Raw genomic sequence first — 21,602 nt, 5'->3', positions numbered from 1 at the left:
CCCAGACAAATTCATAGGGCATGAAAATACCTTTAAAATGACACCAAAACCAGCTCTCTAGGTGTTATACTTTTAGAGATATGGCCATTTGAATTCGCGACGTCGTGCTAATTAGTCCAAAGTTCGTTAGTCTGTATCTCACTAATTAAGAGGCTGTTAGCAAAAATATTTGAGTTCTTGCCGTTTTTCATGGGTCCCAATTGGTTCCCAAAGCTTTACAAAAATCTGAGAGATGACGGCAGATTCTTTGATGATTTGACATGGAATGACCCGTTTTCTTCGTCGTCCTTCTGTCCGGCCCCGCGTGTCCTTCGTTCGTCCTCCTGTCCGGCCCCGCGTGTCCTTCGTCCTTCGTCCTCCTGTCCGGCCCCGCGTGTCCTTCGTCCTTCGTCCTCCTGTCCGGCCCCGCGTGTCCTTCGTCCGTCGTCCTCCTGTCCAGCCCCGCGTGTCCTTCGTCCTGTCCGGCCCCGCGTGTCCTTTGTCCGTCAGCCTCCTGTTTGTATTAGAGCCTGAAATAATTCTCAATTTTTTTTTTCCTCCTCAATTCAGTCTTCGACCTCTTGTTCCTCTTCCTATGTCCCCTTGTCATTCATTTCGCCATATTCAGTTGTGTGAACTCATGATCCTTTTGTTTGGCTTTGTTTGTTGAAGAGTTATGTTTAATCAAGATGGGAAGAGACACCCTTCTGTTGATAAAATATCCTTAAAGTCAAAATAAATATGAAAAAAAGTCATTAATAAATTCAAAGGTGGGTATAAACCCAATAATTATGGAGCATACATCTTCATTGGGCTTGTGCACGATGTTTATTTCAGACAAGATGAGGGCCGGCATGCATGCATTGGCACACTTTGTACAAAGACCACCTCCTCAACTCTCATCAAGCGAGCCTCGACCACCTCTCCCTCTTTCCTCCACCGCCCTTGTACATTCACCCATCGGCCATTCGTAATAATGATGGTGTTGAGTTGTTGACCGAGGTCGCAGGTGCACTATGTCGTCAAATCGAATTTGGCCGATCTTCTCACGACCTACGACACATGACCTGGTGTGGGACTGCACACGTTGGTAAACTTTGTCCCACCCGACACGATGTCTGTTACAGTCAACAAATTGTGCTGCAGTAGTTGGCCAGCGTTTGCCGACCTTGGCACATCCGTCTTATTGGGAAAAATAAACGACACAAGAGATGAGGGAGGCTTCTTTGCTGGCCTTCAACAACTGGTGAAGTGATGAACATTAGACTTGGGAGGTTTCGATGATGAAATCCGTCTCCCTTTGGCTGGCCATGATCGCTGTGGGATGATTACGATGAGGATATTCAATAGCTTTTGAAGGAGTATGGAGAACCGTGGTACACAGGATTATGCAGCAAATCTTACGCCGTTCCGCATGACTGTCGGTGATCTCTTCTACCCATCAGGATAGTCGTCTCTGTGCTGTCTCTTGTGGACCTGTGTGAGCAGGCAAGATAAACAATTGATTTTCTCAACAGGAAGTTGATAACTTTGTTTCCTGTTGTGGGAAATGGGGTATGGTTCACGTTTTTGTGCGTTCCCCTCTTTGTCAGAAGAAAGAAGGGGGCTAAGGCTTGATGTTATGAGGGGCTCGATGTTCAAAATGTCAACCGTACTCCATTTCCCATGGCAGTAAATATACTCTTCAACCTTCACTTGAGACAGTCCAGTGTCGTCGTTCTTTCCAACTTGATTGTTTGTGTTCGCTTGTACAACCCATGTCAGCTTGTTCCTGTTTGTCCCGATGCCAAGGTGTAAACCCTTATTCCGATCATTAGCTCTTCATAAGCCGAGTGACATCTGTATAAAAATTGCACCTTCACCAGTATAAAACCACGCGAGCATTAATGTGTTTTTGTGAATTGCTAAACATTTTTTATTTTGAACAATGGTCCGTTTTTATGTGATGTACCATCCGATACCATGATATATATTAATTATTGTATTAAATGTCAATCCAAGAGTGGTAATGCATTGAGAAGAAACCTGTCTTGGCAAAGGAGTGTGCATCCATCCTGAGGCATACCAGGAAACGGAATCTTGCAAACCTCAAGGATGAACTCTCCAACCAGTCTCCTTCCTTTTGGGATGGTCATTGTCACACTTGGAGCACACCAAGCTGTGTAACCCTTGTTCTCCAAATACTGTTTTACAGTCTTGGTTTCCAAAGTGTTTTGGATGATTATCTTGTTACCTCTGCCACTGAAGGTGGATGGAGGTTATGTTTTCACCCCTAGCCGTCTGTTTGTTTGTCTGTGAGCAGGATATCTCAAAAAGTTATGGACGGATTGGAACGAAACTTGGTGGACAGGTTGGGTTTGTGCAAGGATGACTTGATTCAATTTCGGTGAAGATGAAGATCTGGATACCAGAATATTTCAATTTTTAAAGTGGTTCTTCACCATGAAGAGATGGGGCCAAAAAAATGAGACATAGCATGATATTTCAAAAATTTGTGGACAAGTACCAATAAGAAGTTGGACCAATAAGATTTCAATACGACAAGTACCAATAAGATTTCAAAAAGTTGTGGACAATACTTGGGGGATGTGTTGATGAAGCGACAAGAACAAGCCGATTCAATTTTGGTTAAGGTCCGGATTCAGATCTGGCCTATCGGTTGGATACAAAGTGTATACTGCTCAGCCTGGCGGAATTATGCACTCTACCGAGTGCCGTTCCAGTTGGAAAATGAATCATCGTTTGATTAAACACTTTTCACTCGGAACTGCATGGTGCTGCAAAATGCGCTTGTACTTTTGTTATAACTATTCCATTGGTTTTAACAAGTTTTCCAACACTAAAAGCCGAGATACAATCCCAGACAGTCATAGAACCTCCAGGTGACCAGGGTTGCGTCAGGAAGGGCATCCGGCCATAAAACCTATGCGGATCATAACGGATGATCCGCTGTGGCGACCCCCAATGGGAACAGCCGTAAGACGAACAACAGTCATAGAACCTTCCCCATGTTTGATATTTGGCTGCAAACATTGCATGTCATAACATTCTCCAAGTCATTGGCGTATGAGCTGGCATCTCTTGGATCCAAAAGTTCAAACTTTGATTCATCAGACCAGAGTACCCAATTCCATTGTTTCATCATCGCTTCAGACATTAAATCCTTCCTCTTCTCCAATGGCTTGATTTCAGATCATCAATTTGGATTCAGACAAGATCACTCTACCTTGGATATGCCGCTTCTGCAATCCCAACAATGGATGGAGATACTCAATTCCAGACAGGAAATCAGAGCTATGTCCCAAGACATATTGTGTGCTTTCAATGCAGCCTGGCACTCCACCCTGCCCCCCATACTCTCTTCCCATGGTATGCTATGTTTCTCCGAAAAAACCGTCTGGAACCCCCACCCCTCCCCCCCCCCAATCTACTTTCTCAACAATCTTCTGTAAGAAGTCTTTTCATTCAAACTTCTGGGTCTCACTATCTGCCATGATCTTTCCTGGGAAAGCCACATTTCCAAGCTGGCCTTCAAAGCCAGTCACTGGAGGAGGGCTTCCTCCATCGTGCAAAGTCTTTCCTTGGCACACCTGAGCTCCTGGCCATGTGCAAAGCTTTCGTACACAGCCTGATGGAGTACTGCTCTCCCCTCTGGGTTGGTGCTCCTGCCTCTCACCTTTCTCGACTTCACGCTGTGGAAATCAAGGCATTTAGGATCATTGGTACCTCCCGTGATAAGGCTGAGTCTTTGGGTCTCTCACTGCAGGTAGGTCGGTGGTCTTTTATCTTCTATCATCTCATCTTTGCCCTCGCAACCCCCCCCCCCCCTCCTTGCTCTGTCTGAGATATGTCACCCCGATATTTCCACAGGGTGCCAAAGGTCCATCAGCAACCCCTTTCTGGTAAAACTACCAAAATCAAGAATCACTGCTCGCCTTCACTCTTTCATTCCTCTTTTTCCCCACCTTTGGAACAAACTCCCACACTCATCAATTCCACTCTTCCCTCCAGTTCTTCAACACAGCTGTTCTCCACCATATCTTATCTTCCCCCATTCAAAACCTTGATCTTTTCTACCCCCGTTAATCCACCCCAAACCCACCTCCTTCAAATTCCCTGCTTTCCTTCCTGAAAGTCTCTGTAGTGTCTATTTTGTTTACCCCATGTACCCTGCCCCATCACTCTCCCTTCCACAGATCTCCTCATGTCTGTTCCCCACTTTTTTTTCCTTACCTCTCCCACCCCTCTTGTCTTCTGCTCCCCTTGTTGAACATTGTCTGTGTTAGTTCTCATTCGAGCCTTGACAGTGAATACAAAAAAAAACCCGTTGTTGGTGTTGCCTTGCAAATTTAAGTCTTTTCACCTTATTCTGTGGTCTTAGCAGTGGTTTCTTTGATGTTATTCTGCAATGGGGTCTTGCAATAATCAGTCTTCTGTGCAGTGTTGGACGAGATGTTAATGCTCAGGCCTGCTGTCATTTAATTTGTCAGTTGTGGACTTGATTTTCTTATCACATGAGCTTGGCTTGTCTTGAGAAGTTTCTTCTGGGTCTTCATGGACTTTTTTTTTTCTTGTACCGAGTCATTTTTTTTACAGGCGTTGCAAAGTGCACCTCACACCATTGCAGGAGAAATTCCGCTTTTCTGCTTTCTTCTTCAGTGTGCCCTTCTCTAAGAGTTTGGATCTTCACATGCTGTTCTGTTGAAAGTTGCTTCCTTGGTGCTATTCTGAACCGACTCATAGACTTTCAAGCAAGCCAATAAGCTGATGAAAACTAATTTCACTTTTTTCATAGAGTCGAGGGCCGTGGAAAAGCTCGAACACTGAATGGATCAGGACACAACATAAAAGGACCATCTGGAAGCGAAGGGGAAATGCCAACGGCAGGGCCAAGGGAGAAAATAAATTGAGACTGAAAACAAGGGATGTGTAGAGGAAATTTTTAAAGTCATCCTGTACATTTGAGTCATTTATTTAACAAACAACATAAACGAATACACATACACGTCTGGAGGATCTGCACACAGACTTGCTCCAGATCTCTGAAAATACAATATATATATATATATATATATATATATATATATATATATATATATATATATATATATATATATATATATATATATATATATATATATATATATATACACACACACAATTTCATGAGTATTCATCTCCTTTATCGTTAATGGAGGTGTGTAAGGTTCCTTTATCTTATGAAGTCTTATGAAGTCCTTTATCTTTTTGTTTATCAACAACTGTCTGTATGGCTATCACATCCTCCAAGGTTGAGCCACTCTCAGGAGCCGTTAAAACACCTTGCATGATCACTGGACGTCGCGTCAGCTGCGTGCTGTGCTACACAATCCATGTTGAGATTATGAGTATAACAAGCTAATGGTAAAAGTTATGTGACCCCACAGTGTCAATGTATGTTTGTTCTGTGATTATCAACTCCCTGGTAGCATGCGAAGTCCTCGCGCATGCGCAATAGAAAGGAGGCCTTCAAGTCGAGCCCGTATTGGAACATGGCGTGTTGTCAGACTCTGTCCAGATCGCATGAGCAATCCAGTCGAAAAATAAGTACGTGCATTACGGCCATCGAGGTGCGACACACTATCCGCCCTCACATTTCCTTCCAAACCACTATTCGATCTTCCCGTGTGGCGATCGCACTTGATGCAATTGGGAATGATTACAGAATTGCTTTTAAAACATTAGTCATTTGTTCTTAATTTTGTTACCTTAATGTTCTTAATGATTTTTGTCCAACGGTGAAAACTTATTGTGAAAAACATAACTTAGAAAAGAAAGTGCTGTTACTGTTGGACAATATCACCTGGTCACCCAGTCGACCTCGACTCAAAGTTGAAGTTGTGTTTCTTCCTCCAAGCACAACTTCTCTCTGACAGCCGATGGATCAGGGTGCCATTGCAGCATTCAAAGCTTACTACCTGCGACGCACCTTTTCTCAGCTAATCCCTGACACCGATGGCAAAGACAGCCAATCAATTTGAGGCTTCTGGCAGTCTTTTAACATCATGAAAGTCATTGAAAATATCACTGAGGCCTGGAAAGAAGTCACAGACCACTGCATGAATGGTTTTTGGAGGAAGGTTTGGCCGGAGTGTATCAAGGACTTCATAAGATTCAAACCCGAGCTACCCACACTGCACTGCAGGAGTCACCGCAGGAGATGTGGAGGAGTTGCTAAACTCTCATGGGGAGAGTTTGACCAATGAGGACCTGATATAGCTTGACCAACAACTGGCTGAAGAAGCAACAGAAGAGGAACAATCAGAGAGGCTTTTAACGTGTAAAATTATTTCAAACATCCTGAGTAAAGTGAATGAGGCTCTAGATCTTGCATATAAAAATGATCCTGACTTGGAGCGCAGCACTGCAGTGAAAAGAATGGCATTGAATGTTTTTTCATCCTACAATGAGCTCTACAAGGAGAAGAAGATGACCAGGCAACTTTCTCTCAACTCATTCTTCAAGAGAACACAGCCTGAACCTGCACCAGACTCTGAGGGTGACACGGATAACCCCACTACCTCTCCCTCCCCCTAGCATGCCCTACCAACGACACTGATATCACATCAGAGCAAAGGCATTCAGTGGCATCAACACGACTGACATGAACTCGGAGATAAGACCAGTGAGTGTTAACTTAATTTTTTTTTTGTTCATTTATTTATGACCTGTGGAGCCTGGTGTTGGCTTAGTGGTTAGGGTAGCGGCTTGGGATCCAAAAGGTCCTGAGTTCAAGCCCCGTTGGCCGCTTGAATTAATACACACCAGGAGGTTGACTCAGCCTGTCATCCTTCCGAGGTCGGCGAAGTGAGTACCAGTGTACTGGGCCCGGTGTATGCCCCGGTTAGAATAGGTGTACCATATCCCTGTGGCGTAAGAGGCGAACAGGGTTGCGTCAGGAAGGGAATCAGGCATAAAACCTGTGCCAAATCATTATGCGGATCATAACGGATGATCTGCTGTGGCGACCCCTAACGGGAGCAGCCAAAAGAAGAAGATTTACGACCTGTGGAATGTTTTTCAGATACAGTATGCATTATTTTAGCATCTATATACTGTATATTCATCTGCATTATGCTGTTGTTGAGGATTTTTTTTGGCCTGATTGTTGACTTCTGAAGTCTCGTTGTGATCGTTTAGAATTCCTCAATTTTGTTGTGGAACTTTAACTGGTTCTATTTCATTTCTCTTACATTTTTAGTTAAACCGTTTAACCGATTAATTCATTTTCCACAACATGAAAGTACATTACATCAGAGTTTTATTATACTTGGTAGCAACTTAAGTAACAAGGAGTACAAGCCACTGTGGAGGTATACATCCACACGTGCTTGCACTCTCTTGGAGTACAACCCACTGAGATGGTATACATCCTCACGTGCTTGCACTAAAACACCATTACATTTCAAGGCATTTATATGCTTTTCATGGAAGAGTGGTGGGGGCTGTTGACTCTAACTGCAGTATGTGTTTTCTAGGTGAGAAGCACATGATGTAATTACGGCAAAAGTTTGATGTTATCAGCCCAGGTCACATCGTTCCATAACAAGACAATTTTTATCAACATTTAGGGCAAAGACTCTTGGCCAAAGGGAAGGAACACTGACATTCGACTTATTGCATAAAAATTAAATTTATAAAACACCAGCACAATAACAATTCAGAATACATTAATATAATTATTTCCTCCACACTGTCAATGATGCGAATGGAAGTTATAATTGCAATTTTAACATCAACAGAACACATCCCCCTATTAAAAATGCAAGTCAATGAGAAATTAGACCCCGCTTAACATCGTTTTCTTCTGGAACGCATCTACAACACTAAGTGAGGTATACCTGTATTCACATTAGTATTGATTTTTTACCTTTTGACAGCTGAAAAATTATCTTCCCATGTCGGCCTCGCATGCACTAAAGGCCAAACAAGGTCAAATAATATCTCCAGCTTCAATACTTTATATCTTTGAACCTTATTTTATAAATATAAATGTTCTTGCAGGCCAGACACTGCTCATGTTTGTCAACCTGTATTCAAACACATCTTAAATTCATATAAATTCCACTACCCTCAGGGTATTTCCCTGTCTCACTTCTCACCCCATAATTTGCAAACATTTACTGAATTGGTGTATCTTTCTCAGATAACATTTTATTGGTTACCTTTCCAAGGTGGGTGGGTCCCCATCTTCACAAACTTAGTGAGAGGAAAAAATTCAAAACTTAAGCAAAACCCCACTTAGTACACTTTCCAATGCAAATACAACTTGTACAGATACAGACAGGATACAAATAATAATCATACAAGAGCTCTTAGACAAAACAATACACACTTTTCTCTCATTTCCAACCTCAATCCCAAGCTGGAAACACAATTCCAACTCAAAAACAACACTATTTCTCAACTTCCAACCTCTGTTGGACAATGCCCTATCCAGGCAAACACTGAAAGTGCCAATGTAGCTGCCAGGGGACTCAAAACCTCTGTTAAACAATATTGTATCCAGGCATACACCGAAACGGTGCCAGTGCAGCCAATAGACAAAATAAAAATGAACCTTTTAGCCTGATCAGGACTCTTCGGGACTCCAACCCTTTGAAACAACACATATTCTCCTAAATATACATCAACCACTGAACAATAAAACTCGAATCTATAAATGCTCAAATTCTTGTTCGAAACGTGCTAACCTTTCCAAACAAAGAACAAGGTGCACAGCGAGCTGGCAGCACACACTCACCCAGAAAGATAAATGTCTCTCACCTTATCTGATCTGTGAGCTCGTGCTTAACATCAGCCCACTTTGCAACCACGCTCCTCTAGGTCTTATTCTCCTGCCTCTGGCTCATCAATTGTAGAGGAAATTTTTGGTCATCCTGTACATTTGAGTCATTTATATAACAGCCTTTCTGTACATGTACTTCCTGTACATTTCTTCAGCCTTCGTGAGCCACCAGCTTGATTTGGTTGAACGATTATAGCATATATTTCAAACTCAGATGTGTAGATTCTCTCCTGGCACAGAATGATGTCAAGCAGCAACCCTTTTGGATATTTTGATAGATTTCTATAGAATGTAGGTTAAATGTCAGTCTGCTTCTAACAGACTGGGGAAATGTACTGTCTTGAAGCAATTAGAGCTTAGTGAATACATCTGGACATTTCCTTAGACCCACATTCCAGTTATACTAAAATCATATTCCCTGTCCAGCTTACTGGTGTCTTTAATAAAAAAAAATCCCTTAGAAAGCTAGATAGTTTTTAAATGATAGGCAATTATTTTATATTGTATTAAAACTTATTTGAAAGGTCGGCCTGCTTATCCTATCTTTACTGGACAGGTCGACATCTTTCAATACAGAGGAAAGATATGATTATGTTAATGAAAATCAAAAATGGATACATGTTCAAGCACAATAGAATCATACCATATTTGAGTACATTTTCCTTTTCAGACTTAATATATTTATTTTAATATCAAGTTTAATTTAATAACATTTTATTATTGGTTTTATCAACCTCAAACCCATTATGCTAATTTGGAGAAATTGCATCAGCAGATGCATGGGTAAGGTTGAAGGCTCGGGTAGAATGCAGGGGGTGGATAAGATGAATACAGAAACAAAATGTGGGGGTGGGTGGTTGAATGGGTGTAGAAACGATCAGAGTTTTGGATGGGAGATGAAATGAGAGGGTGGTGAACAGCTGTCTTGAAGACAGGGAGGGAAGAATAAGATTGAAGATAATGTGGAAGTTGGTTCCACAGGTGGGAAAAAGAGAGGAACAAATGAGTGGAGGTGAGCAGTGATTCTGGCTTTTGGGAGTTCCACTTGGAGGGGGTTGCTGGTGGACCGCATGCGCCCTGCATATATCTGGGGTGGGGGAGGGGCAAAGTACGGAGAGTGATATTAATCAAAAACAAGGCCCTTCCGACCCAATAAATGTAACATGGTATGAAACGCTCTTTGCACATATCCATCTATCGTGTCGTAAGGCTTTGTTTTGGATTATATACAGTGCCTTAAAGTATTCACACCCATTAACTTTTTCACATTTTGCTGTTGCAGCCTGAATTTAAAATCGATTAAATTGAGATTTTTTTTGTCACTGATCTACACAAAATACCGCATAATGACAAAGTGGAATTTTTTTTATTGATTTACAAATTAATTAAAAATTAAAAGCTGAAATATCATGCATCAATAAGTATTCAATCCCTTTGCTATGACACTCCCAATTGAGTTCAAGTGCATCCAATTTCCTTTGATCATCCTTGAGAGGTCTCTACACCTTGATTGAAGTCCACATGTGGCCAATTCAATTGATTGGACATGATTTAGAAAGCAGCACACCTTTCTGTATAAGGTCCCACAGAGAACCTGCTTCAGAGTGCAAAATATCTTGGACTGCGGTGAAGATTTACCTTCCAAAACGACAATGACCCCAACCATACAGCCAAAATTACACTGGATCCCCAAATCCAGATGTGCAAAGCTGATAGACATACCCAAGAAGACTCCAAGCTGTAATAGCTGCAAAAGGCGCTTCTACAAAGTATGCACTTAGGGGGCTGAATACTTATGTAAAAATTAGATATTTCTGCATTTCATTTTCAATTGATTTGTCAAAATTTCAAGAATAAAAAAAAGTCATTATATAGGGTATTTTGTGTGGATCAGTGACTAAATTTAAATATAGTCCATTTTAATTTCGGGCTGTAACAAAACAAAATGTGAAAATAGCAAGAGGTGTGAACACTGTCTGAAGACACTGTATAGACACTGTCTGACTCTGCTCATGCTTATTGCTTAAATTGGTGGAGTCGATTTTAGTTTTGGTTGGAAGCGCCTTCTTCTTTTTCTTTAAAAAAACAAAATAAAAATGCATGTGTATGTATATATATATATATATATATATATATATATATATATATGAGAAATACTGATTTCAATTAATAACAATATTAAAATAAAATTATTCATAATAAAATCGAAATTCATTGCAGACTCTTTAAAGGCTGTCATGTGGTCAATGGTTTTTCCCTAATTAGTTTTCAATATCAATTAAATTACTATTTTTTGTAAATAAACATTCATAAATAAATGTTTTGAGGGGGGTAATCTGAAATCGTAGGAGGTAGGACGAAATCGATTTCAAGCTACCCCCGAGGGTAACTTGAAATCGATTTCAGATTACTGGGAGGTAACTTGAAATAGTTACACCGGCACTCCAGGTACAATAGGCCCATGATCGAAGTTAGTCCTCCCGCGCCGGCACTCTCGGCTAAACGTTGTTCGTGACCGTCTAAGACGAGCCATTTGTTGAAACTTTCTCTCCATTTATCCCATCTTACAGACGTAAAACGTTTGACTTCTTCGTTCGCTACATTGTCCTGGTGAATAATACACTGGGGAGCGTCCTCACGCCATATTTATCAAAAATCGCCGATCAGCTGCCGGTGATTTCCTCCCTGCAGGAAGCTGCCATCTTGGACAACTTAGCTGGTCACATGACAGTCTGACGTAATTTGCATACGATGTCAGCCGATCTATTGGTTGTCGAGGCATCACGTGGCCCACACGTGATCCGAGTGGAGAAAATTCAAATGAGAGAGCGCGGGGAATGCATTGATTTTTCAAGATGAAAATACACAATAACTGCAGCTATTTGAGTTGAGAACTTTTGGATACGTATGTATTTGGATATATACTATCATATTGTTGCGAATTGCGCCCGCGGGCATGCGAGCGGCCACGTAACTCGAATCGCGGCACGTCGCCCACCGGACGGACAATTCTGTCGTGACCCTCTCGGACTAACGCCGGGAGCTAGTCACGGGTGGGCCTTTCGGCCTCACCACGATCGTGCCAATCGGCCCCCCGCGTAGGATAGGGTTGTTCGCCAAATTCGACCTACCTAAGTACCCACGCGGAGGGTAGACCGGGCGATCGCACCTCGCCGCAGGTCGACTCCGGACACGGGCCACTTAAGCGACCCGTTCCGTACTATCGGGATAACCGAGTGGTGTTATCGTCGGCCTCGATGGTTCCGATTAATTATCGGGCGTATTAAGCCTACTACCAACCCTTTACGTGAAGCAAGATGGAGATTCAATTCAAGAAAAGACGAAGCGAAACGGGCAAACAGTTCAACATGATGTACATTTATTCCGTGGCACATGGAGAGCACACATATACAATTACAACAATTATGCACCAAAAGCAGATGTAACAAAAGAAACACAACAATGCAGATCTACCACCGACTACGCGAGCACATGGCAACACTTACACAGTTTTACTTTACAGACAGCGCCGACAACACATTTACTCAAAAGCAAAAGAAAAGGGCCACCCTCAAAGACAAGGGGGCAGACGGAGCCTGTGGGCCGCGAGACCGGGTGGATCCTACCTGTGTCTTGTGATGAGCCGCAAATGTCGCGGCGCCCCGACTCCGCGCTCCTTCGCGGGTTTTGTTGGCACTGCTTGGAGTGGGGTGGGAACGGGGCCCCCCTTTTCGCACTATCTCAGCGCGGGGGGAAAAAGGGGTGAATTGTTGATGCTCTGGGGAAAGAGGATAGCTGGCTTGCTTGGGTCCCGCGACGAGCGACTCCACTGCGAGCTCGTCGCCGACCGCCGTCTTCCTTGCCTTGGACCCGAGCTATTCGACCTCCTCCCCAATTCTCCTCAGCCGACTGCAGCAAACCACCTCGACCGCGCTCCAGCCTTCCCCTCTCTGCAGCTCCCCGACAGACTCCGAACCCCGACAGACTGCCACTCTCCAGACCCGATGACTCACGGCTCCACAGACTGCTCCTCTCCAGACCCGACTTGACTGCCTCGACCTTTTCTCCAACTCACTGCCTCCAACTCCTCTGAAAACTCCCTAAATTCACCCCGTGCTCGGCGCTTTATAGTCCGGCAGGAGAACCCATATGCAAATATCTGGATCAGAACGAGCTCGGGGGTGGAGCCACGCTCGCCCATTGGACGGAGAAAAAGGGGCGTGAGTCTCCCCTGATCCTCGAATTTGCATATCCCGATTCTACTCCGACGCGCCTGGAGGCAGGGCCAAACCGCCCCGCGCTTGCTGATTGGACGGATCAGAAGTGGGCGTGTATCATTCCTGATCCGACTTCTCCTCGGAAAGGCCGCTATTTGCACCCGCGGCTCGGCACGCGTCCCGCACGAGGCCAGGACAGCCCGACGCTCGGTGCCCACAAGCGGCGCGGGAATGGCCGCAGAAGGAGAGGCGAAGGTGGTGGAGGGCTTTAAGTGCTGGTCCATGGCCATGGCGACGTTTGGAATGGCGGTGATGCGATGTTTGCGGGAGCGAGTTGTCAAGGTAAAGGTCGTGGCTGTTGGCATTGTTGTTGTTGTGAAGCGGCGTTGCGGTTGGTGGTTGTTGTGTGATGGCGGTTGAGACGTGGTTGGTTCAAAATAAAGATAGAACAGAAAAACGGCTATCTTAAAGGGTCGCAGCCCGAATGAATCACATTTATTCCCCCTAAACAACGGGTTTGGGGCTAACTACACATGTACTTACAGAGATATCTCACCTACAGGACCTGAATGGTGGTTTGCGAATTTCCTCAACCGCAACACTATTATCAAGGTTTTGTCTACCTCCCCCCTCCCCCCCCCTCGATGAGTGGAACGAAATTGCACTATACAGCTTACGGCTGATAGCGGATTTCCCGAGCTCCAGCTAAAAGTGTCATCTCAGGTTCAGGCTTGGTTTCGTGCTTCTTGGGTGTTGACTTCAGATGCCATCCTGCAATACACTTTCGCAAGCCAGCCATAATGACTGCTTTGATTAAAGACAACGTTACAAATATTCCAATCATCACAGCCAATCCTGTCAGCAAGAATCTGAGAATGGCTACACCCCAACCTCCAAACAATCCCTGCAACCATGCCCCGATCTCCCATCCTGGGGTGTAATCATTATATTTTGCAGCCTCCTTCCTTATGTGTCCTGCTAGATCATGGATTTGCTCTGAACTATCCGGGATATAAGTACAACACTCCTTGCCAATCACAGCACAAATTCCGCCTTTTTCAGCAAGAATCATATCCAAGGCCACTCTATTTTGCATTGTTGTTGCCCTTAATGCAATCAACTCGGTGTTAACCTTATCAAAGCCATCAGCAGTTTTGTTTCCCATCACCTCCAATGATGCTGCCATCTTAAGTTCTCTGACTGCTCCAAATAAAAGGACCCAACGGGGGAAAACTATCATTGCTAAAAATTCCCCACCTGATATGCTTCTCTTACGTCATTGCTGATTTACCTTGGATAATGGGCCAGTGATCAAACGCATATGTGGCACGACGTAGGCCAGGAAACAAGAGCCGGTCCAATTTAGTGGCAACCAGGGATAGGCTCTGAACCCACATACAAAATAAGTGCCATTGGATGCGACTTTAGGATATGTCCCACTGTCATCCTTCCGGCTATCTTCCATGTCGTTTACCTCTTTGGATGAGTTACAGACAGAATCTCCTGCATGGAATTTGCTGTTTGGATTAGTCCAAGACAGACAAAGGAACCCAGCTCGTTTATATGCAATCCTAAAATACGGAGGTCTTTTCTCTAAGTTATAAGGGGGATACCACGCACCTGTAAAGTCCGTACATAACTGTACTATTTCTAGTCAAATTATAGTTATGGTACCATGCAGCCCCACAATAGTCTATTTCCTCAAATGGGATCACTGATAATGGCAAACCTGTTTTTGAGGAGTGCGGGAGGTATGCACATACCCAACACTTAGTCTTATTGCTCAGTGTTGCATATCTGTGTGACAGGAGTAGGAACGTATTAATTCCATGTAATCCTAACTCGTGCAAATGTTCTGTATGGTTCTCAATTACTCTTTTTTTTTTCTCTCTCTTTCTCTGCTTGATTGGCCAATAGTCTATTTGCCCTTCCACTTCCCAACTTCCTATCCAAAGGGCAACCATGACAACTAGAATTTACTGTGGCACGTTCATTCTTGCACGCCCTCCTATTCTGTCAAGAAGGCAAGTTTGCAGTGTGAAGAGTGCATCCAAGCTGGTTTCCCTTCACACTTTACAGCAGTTGGTGTGGTCAACAATACCTGAAATGGTCCTTTCCACCGAGGTTCCAAAGCTGTTTTCCTAGTGAAGTGTTTCACCAACACGTAGTCTCCCAGCTGGAAGGTATGGTACAGCTCTTCCGCCGGTTCCGGCAACGCCTCCTTCACCCGCGTATGTATCAATCGAGCAATCCTGGAAAGCTGTTTGCAGAATGTCAGCAAATTTTCGTCCATCATTGCAATGTCCAATTTATTCATATCAGCTGGAGCGGTTACATGCAATCGCATTGGCCTTCCCATAAGTACTTCGTGAGGAGATAACCCTGATCTTTGTTTTATGGTCGACCGCATGCTCATTAATGCCAAAAGTAATGCGTCAGGCCATTTTAACCCTGTTTCCGCTGTTATCTTTGCCAACTTATTCTTCAGAATCCATTTCTGCCTTTTGACAGTGCCTGCTGATTGTGGGTGGTAAACACAGTGAAATGCTTGCTTAATTCCCAAGGCCTTACACGCTGCTGCTTGCATCACTTTCCCTGCTCGCTGCGCCAATTGTCGGGACGTCGATCACCCTTGCAGTTAAGGCATGAAGACTTCGATGTACTTGAGAGAAAACTGTTTATTGTATACCATACATGCGCACGGAAAGCAAACACCAGGAACTCCAATAAAGTAATTGAAGAAGCTCAGGGAGTGCTCTACCCGAAATAGTTGAATCACTCGTGTGTGTGTGTATATATATATATATATATATATATATATATATATATATATATATATATATATATATATATATATATATATATATATATATATATATACAGTTTTTTTGCATTTTCTTCCTTGGATCTTGTGTAGATGGGTTGGTGTGGTGTTCACACAGGCATGATGGGCTGAATGGCCTCCACCTGTGTTGGATTTCCTTGTTCCTTGTTTATTGATGCAGGTACTCAAATGAGAACACAGAGGCTGATTTAATTGTGTCGTTGGTCCTTAAATATCAGGAAACGCTCATCAACCAATGCATGAACTGTCTTCCTGAGCAAATATTTAAGGACATTTTGATAAAACTCGCATGCACAGATAAATGGTGGAATTTATTGAGTAAATCCCTTCCTTCCATAGGTGTTTCTCAGCTCAAACACTTTTTCCTCTTCTTTCCTATCCTTCTCCCACCAATCCCCCCCCCCACACACTTTCCATTCCTCTTTATTTGCACAAGCAATATGTCAATGGGCACTTGTTGCTTGTGTCCACAAATATCATGAGGATGCTACTTGCCACCATTGGTGTCCATAATTTCTAATGTTGAATATAATACTTTCTTGGAATTGATATTTGGGATCGTTTTGTATTTACACTTCACCTTTTTTGTTTGTCCTCTAACCTTTAAAATTTACACATTTTGTTTTGGTGTTCTCTTTTTTTTTTTTATAGATTAATCCTATCGATAATTATTGTTGTTTTCGTGTCGATTCCTAATTACCTCTGCCATTTGCAGATAAATCCTACTAACAGATTCTCACCATACATCCTGCTCACATGTTCATTTGACTCACCACTAACCTACTTCGCTGGTGGTGGTGCCTCCTTACCTTTGTTGAGGATAACTCCTTCAAAGTGCAGTCGTTTTGCCACCATGGCTGGAGTGTTGGCCGTATCTCGGCAACCAGGTGGCAATGTGAACCCACCTTCCATACCTTGCTGCAAGCCCGGTGAGTCCCTATGGACAAAGTGCTTTCCGGTATACCCCGAGACATTTTAGAATATTGACCATGAGCCTGAACAGGATTTCAAGCATTGGGGGGTTTCCACTTGGCTTTTCGTGTCATTTTGTGTTGGTTGATGGGATAGCTCTGAGAAAGAGTACTCACCTTTGACGTGTTAAGTCTATTTGATTTCCCCACCTGAATATATATTGCCATCCGAGTACTTCGAAAGGAAAGTCGTTACCTCAAAGAGTGTACCATACTTTGAAAGAGACATTAAGCTGTTTTTCTCATTGACTTGCTTCTGGACTCGTGGACGCTTGTGAATGTTAAGGATCCCAGTGTATTTAAGTGTACTAAAAGTAACGAAACCTCCATTGGAAAAGTTAGACTAAAAGGAAAGGTAGTATTGTTGTGGGCCAGGGTTCGGTGGCGATAAACAACCATTAGGTGGAGCAGTGGAGTCGTCTCACACCGAACACCCGGAATTTAGGTCATGACTCTCGGATAAGTCCGAAGGTCACGGGTCCCTTAGCGGACCGTGGTCGCCAATATTTTGACGGCGTGGGGAAGGTTAATTGCCTAATTTCAATATACCTAAGTACCCACGTCATCCAACGACTGGGGAAAACCACACCCTCGATGGACCTCGGGTGGAACGGACCGTTTACTGAGCCTGATCCGGGTGTAAACCGAGCGGGGATTACCAAGATCCGTTGGTCCAAATGAACAATTTACGGCACTAACGGCCTCACTAATACTCAATACGCACCGTGCTGGGTCAATGGGAGAAAGCACAGAAAACGAGCTGGTACATTTATCAGGGGGCAGGGTAGTTTATTTATCAGGGGGGCACACAAAAAGCAGAGCTATCTGAATATGAATATGTAATGGACAATGAACACAGGGCACTTCGACAGTTTCTACTTACAGGATGGCACCCCCCCCCCCAACACACACACACACACACACACACACACACACACACACACACACACGAACACACCCAAAATAACTGGACCCCGTCGGGTCTTTATTTCGGCCTTTCAACTCGGAGGGAAGGCAAGCTGAGGGCAGGGGCCTCTGCTTGCACCTGTCTGCCTCGTGCGGTCTGGTCGAGCTTGTCCGGTGGCGGGACTCGAACCCGTCACCAACAACGCAGCACCAAGCTCCAGGGACCAGGGAAAGAGCGTCGGACGCCAGCCAGCACGAAGGCGGACAAGTGAGAGATGACGAGCCGACCGGCGATCTAGCCTGAAACAGCTTCCTTGATCAGGCCACACCAGGCAAGGCAGACGCGCACAGCCAGCACGGGATTGAGACGCCAGCAGGCAAAACGAGGCCTCCTCTCTTTCTCCTTCTTGAATGGGCGAACCTTCTTTCGACGATGGCTCGCCACCTCGTCTTATCCTTCCCCTCCCCTGCGGGTTGAGGGAAACGCTCTGATGTACTCGCATCCATATTGGACGAGGGGTTGTCGGGCGACTCGTGGCCGCTGTTGATTGGACGAGCTCACGGTGGGTGGAGGGAACCTCACCCCTGTGCGTGACACGCTGCACGTGGGCGATGGATGGCTATGGTGCGAAAACGAAGGATGAAGATTTAAAGATATAAAAAAAACCTGACTATAAAAGTAACTCGAAGCGCACACACGAAATTCCCATTAGACAGAAGGACGGGACCCTGACTATAAACACATACTTATCGAAATAACTGAACTGCAGGGGCTGCTGTCTGTCTGTGTGCAAATGGCTTCCAGAATTGTAACAGTATTACAGGTGATAATGGAAAACCCTTTTGGACATTCCATTTGGGACCCATCACATTTAGCAAGAATCATTGTGTGACTCGTAGTTTCCAGTGATGAAAACGGAAAGCTTCAGCACAAATGCACATTACTCACATGCTTTCCTTAACCCTAACATTTCCACTTGCAGTTACTCTTCCCAAAGGAGAGAATATTGCATTTGGGTCCATTTGTCTGTTTTTTTCCTTGCAAAATCTAAGATTTTAAAAGTATATTGGTCAGTCGATTTTGTTTGTCTGTCTCTGTCTGTTTGTCTGTCTGTTTATCGCCGACAGGTCACAAGTTTAAACCGATGTTCACGAAACTTCACCACATGGTAGAGTTTATCATAACGAAGAAGCCTGTTGTTTTTGAGGTCAAAAGGTCAACTCAAGGTCAAACTTCTAAACTAATCAATTTAAATCTGAAAAATTATTAATTTTCATCCGATTGACCCGAGCTTTGATTAAGATTGTCAATTTTATTCTTAATGAAAGGGACAATTTGATGTATCCATGGCAACTTTTGTGGAGAGGGCGGGGGTGGATTTTGCAAGTATTGTGCTATGCAGGATGTCTTTTTCTTGTTTGTTTGTTTGTTTGTTTGTCTGTTTGTTTGTCTGCACAGAACATGAGTGTTTGTTTTTCTCTGCAACTGCTTGTCAGATTGACATGAAATTTTCAAACAGGAGCAATTCTTCATTGAGAATGTTTTAATGATAATTATGACGTCATAGTTCCATGCTGGAAAAATGGAAAAAGTTGGACCTCTATTTCTACGAAACTGCACCAAATTTATAATATAATTGAAACTTGGCACACGGCAAATATTCCTCATATGGAATGTGTAATTTTTTTTTTTAATGATGTCATCGGTGCCCTCATAATCATCAGTCACATGGTTTGGCAGCCATGTTTTTTAAAAGAAACTTTAAAAATTATTATTCTCTGAAATTAGCTGAACAGATCGTGACTAAACTTTACACACATGACAATCGGACTATCCATGAGGAACAAAACATTCACACCTCTGACTTCATAGGTGACATGGTTTGGCGGCTTTGTTGGATTTACCCTCAACCCTATTAAAAAATCTTCTCCAGAATGGTTGGACAGATAGAGGGGAAACTTCACATAAATATTCCCCAAGCCTTGGGGATACCAGGGTATTCATGAATAGTTGATAGGTCACATGGTCTGGCAGCCCTATTGGATTGAGCGAAAATCTTAAAAAAATTATTTATCTTGAACCGTTTCATCAGTCGACATGAAACTTCACAATTATGATCTAGTTGCGTTGGGGAATATATGTTTCAAATTTCAACCTGATCGGACGCATGGTCTGGCTGGCATAATTATTTAATTTTTTGATTTGGGTTGTTTTAAAAAAAGAAAAAATTTAAGACGGCCCACTTGGCTGCACCTGGATGGCTTTGATGGTGGAGGAGTAGCATCTGAAACCCATGTCCTACCTATCCAGTTTCCTCCTGATGACTTCATCTTTGCTCTTTGCTTGTTTGGGTTCCTTCTGATTACTCCAATGCAGGACTGTACCTATTTGGTCTTCCATTTGATTTGAACTTTATTTATTTTAATCCCATTCTGAATTCAATTGAATAATAACAAACATCATGGGTCAGGGTCAGGTGTCCGATCAAAGCGGGATGTCTTGGTACCCAGTCCTCACTGCCAGCAGTTATAAAGTGACAATTCCAGTAATGTCTATTATTAATTACGTAACACACCGGTACACGAACACCATGCAAAATACACGACACAAAACTAAACAAACACCACACAAAAGTCCTGGTGATGGTCTGCAATCTCTGATTGCTCTTTTTCTTGTTTGATTTTGTTTCTTCCTGCAGCATGTGACAATGTGATACAAAATCAGGAATTTGAAATAATTGGCACAAATACATTTGGAATGTGTGTGGTCTGACATTGTTGGTTTGGAGGAGGTTAACAACACTGAAACCATTTGATTCTGCTTCCTTGTGGTTGCCTCTCACAATTTTTGTTTTGTTTGCATGCCGCAGTTCTCTTGGATGATTTATTTTTGCTTAACAATACCTCCCCATCTAACCGTTTCTCTCACCCTGTCCATGCCGCTTGTGCTGTTCAACATTCATTGTGTGTTGCTGATCTTGGTGAAAATCCCCAAACGGGCAGGAGGTTGTGAACACAGCAGGTAGAAGTTCTTCAATGAAAGAAACATGTTCTGTCATCAGAAAATTTCATAAACCTAAATCCATTTCTCAACAAAAAACCTTGTGTGACGTCATTTTTTGCTACATTCAATCGCACTTCACATAAAGACCCACTCGAGTACACATCTATAATAATAAATGTCAGTGTGTCTCCTCCAAAACCATGAACCCTCGCGGCCCAAACTTTGCATGCATACAAGGGAACTCCGAGTTCGTGCATGAATGACAATTGGGTGTTTGGGTAAAGTTAAAGACCCCTTTTGAAGATAATTAACGGCCTTGTTAAATGAAAACCAAAAACAGGGCTTACCCTTGGTCAGCCCACATTCACCTTGCAGGGATGTTAATCTGACTTTTTGTTTCAGCCGACTCGAAAATCCTTGCCGATTTTCTACAATGACCTCTCACGGCCTAATTCAAGTATATTTGTAATGTGTGTGGTCTGAAATCTGGCTTCAGATTTGAGGATCAGATCTGGTGAACTAAATAACTGTCAATCTGGAGTGAAATCTGAAAATTTAAAGAAATTACCGATTTTTATAACTAAGCGTATTTACTTTCAGCAAGCAAGGCTGGGATGCCTCGTCATCCTTATTTACAAATTGCCAGAGCATTAAGCTTAACTTTTTCTCCTGTTCTTATAATTATATTGAATGAAGAAAAGATTAAGGAATGTGCCGAAAGTGCAACTTCATTGAGTGCAACAAGCAAAATGGTTTCCAATCTATGGTTGTTTGTCCGTACTCATTTTTACATGTCCCGTGTCATGCAAGGGAACAGCACGTACCATTTTTCAAGTCTTTGGTATGACTCGGC

General features: G+C 43.2%; 1 protein-coding gene across 23 annotated transcripts in view; it reads left to right on the top strand.

Annotated features, from left to right (window-relative positions):
* PHKB (phosphorylase kinase regulatory subunit beta) overlaps positions 1 to 21,602 on the top strand; it is a 129,386-nt gene that overhangs the window by 2,606 nt on the left and 105,178 nt on the right. For 18 of the 23 annotated variants that reach the window (XR_015057425.1, XR_015057429.1, XR_015057426.1 and 15 more), the window contains one exon: positions 16,584 to 16,797. The exons of the other annotated variants lie outside the window; for them this stretch is intronic. Coding sequence is in view for 9 of the 18 variants with exons in the window: in XM_085878137.1 (XP_085734263.1) it covers positions 16,584 to 16,797 (214 nt within the window). In the remaining 9 variants the exon portion in view is untranslated. Of the gene's footprint in view, positions 1 to 16,583; positions 16,798 to 21,602 lie in introns of those variants that run through there. 23 annotated transcript variants of the gene reach the window in all.

The sequence above is a fragment of the Eptatretus burgeri genome, chromosome 4 (assembly GCF_056783735.1).
Source record: "Eptatretus burgeri isolate ZD-2024b chromosome 4, Ebu_testis_v1, whole genome shotgun sequence".
Classification (NCBI taxonomy): Eukaryota; Metazoa; Chordata; class Myxini; order Myxiniformes; family Myxinidae; genus Eptatretus; species Eptatretus burgeri.
This window is presented reverse-complemented; position numbering and strand designations above follow the sequence as displayed.